Source organism: Phytophthora infestans, genomic scaffold, assembly GCF_000142945.1.
Source record: "Phytophthora infestans T30-4 supercont1.2701 genomic scaffold, whole genome shotgun sequence".
Lineage (NCBI taxonomy): Eukaryota > Oomycota > Peronosporomycetes > Peronosporales > Peronosporaceae > Phytophthora > Phytophthora infestans.
In genome coordinates this window covers 1-1088 of record NW_003305968.1, presented here as the reverse complement: position 1 = coordinate 1088, position 1088 = coordinate 1, and the positions used below count along the sequence as shown (strand labels likewise).

The window sequence follows — 1088 nt, the reverse complement described above, 5'->3', positions numbered from 1 at the left end:
TGGCATCAGAAAAAACTGCATTTAATGAGTGGCTGGGCCACATTGACCGTCATTATTTCTTACTTGTTTTTATATGGGAATGGGTGGTAAAAATAATGGTCGCAACGACATTGTTTACTAGCCCATCTCTAAACTGCGATATCCCACGCGTTTAAATAAGTCCCAAACTGCGTTTGGCGATAGAAACATCATATCTAAACAGCATCAGCTAACTCATAAAACTGACTGAGTAACAGATGTGGTGCACGCTGTGTATTATAGCACCATTCAATATGTGTAAGAGCACAAGGTTTTTCAAATCTTGAGTTCTGAACTTCAAGTGCTCCTGACAGATTTGTATGGTATGGCGGGATTCACCGTCGTTGTCTGTACAACAGTGGGATTCGCTGAGTAAAACTACTAGTTGTGCCTGGGCTACTTCTCACATGGGGCTCAACATTAGATTGCTCTAGCAATCGACGCAACTGGAACGTCTCACAGTGTTCAAGCGAGCCAAGTACGCCGATGACGATCCCAAAATAGTGGAGACGACGGCGCAACAGCATTCCGGCAAACATATCCGGCAACGGTGTTGCTCCTAGACCGACGAGGCACTCTAAATACACTTTCTCATCACCGGTCCTGTTTAGTTCCGTTCGTGGCTGTCGTGGCGTCATATGCGTCGGGAATGTGTTAAGCATGTTGTTCCACTGCGCCTTAGGCACGTAGTCGATACCCTGTGGGTACGGGTCCAGCAATGCCTTGCCGTTAACGTACAGTATCTCGGCGTTATCAGATGCGTTAGGCATGTACTGCAGAATACTACCGCAGAGCGAGTTTGGGTGCTTGGTCATGTCCTTATTGGGAGTTGACGAAACAACGCTAACACCCCACGGGGAGAAGGAGTACGGCGCATGCGCCAGCTCAAACGAGAACCAGAACGTCTCTTTATCTCCGTGGGAGTACCGAAAACGGAAACGCTCCTTCGTGATGAACCAAAGTATGACGTCAAAAACTTTCTGTCCCGTCCGCATTTTGTCAATAAGAACTATGGAAGAATCCATTTCATGACACGTTCTGCCTGTGTAGGTGAATGATTGCAGCACATA

At 47.0% G+C, this 1088-nt stretch overlaps 1 protein-coding gene across 1 annotated transcript; it reads right to left on the bottom strand.

The window, feature by feature from the left end:
• Positions 1 to 438: 438 nt before the first annotated feature.
• Positions 439 to 1043, bottom strand: PITG_22379 (uncharacterized protein; the record flags this gene model as incomplete). The annotated part of the gene is made up of 2 exons (XM_002909802.1): positions 439 to 473; positions 530 to 1043. The coding sequence occupies 2 exons, from the start codon at positions 1041 to 1043 to the stop codon at positions 439 to 441; spliced, it is 549 nt and encodes a 182-aa protein (XP_002909848.1).
• Positions 1044 to 1088: the final 45 nt, after the last annotated feature.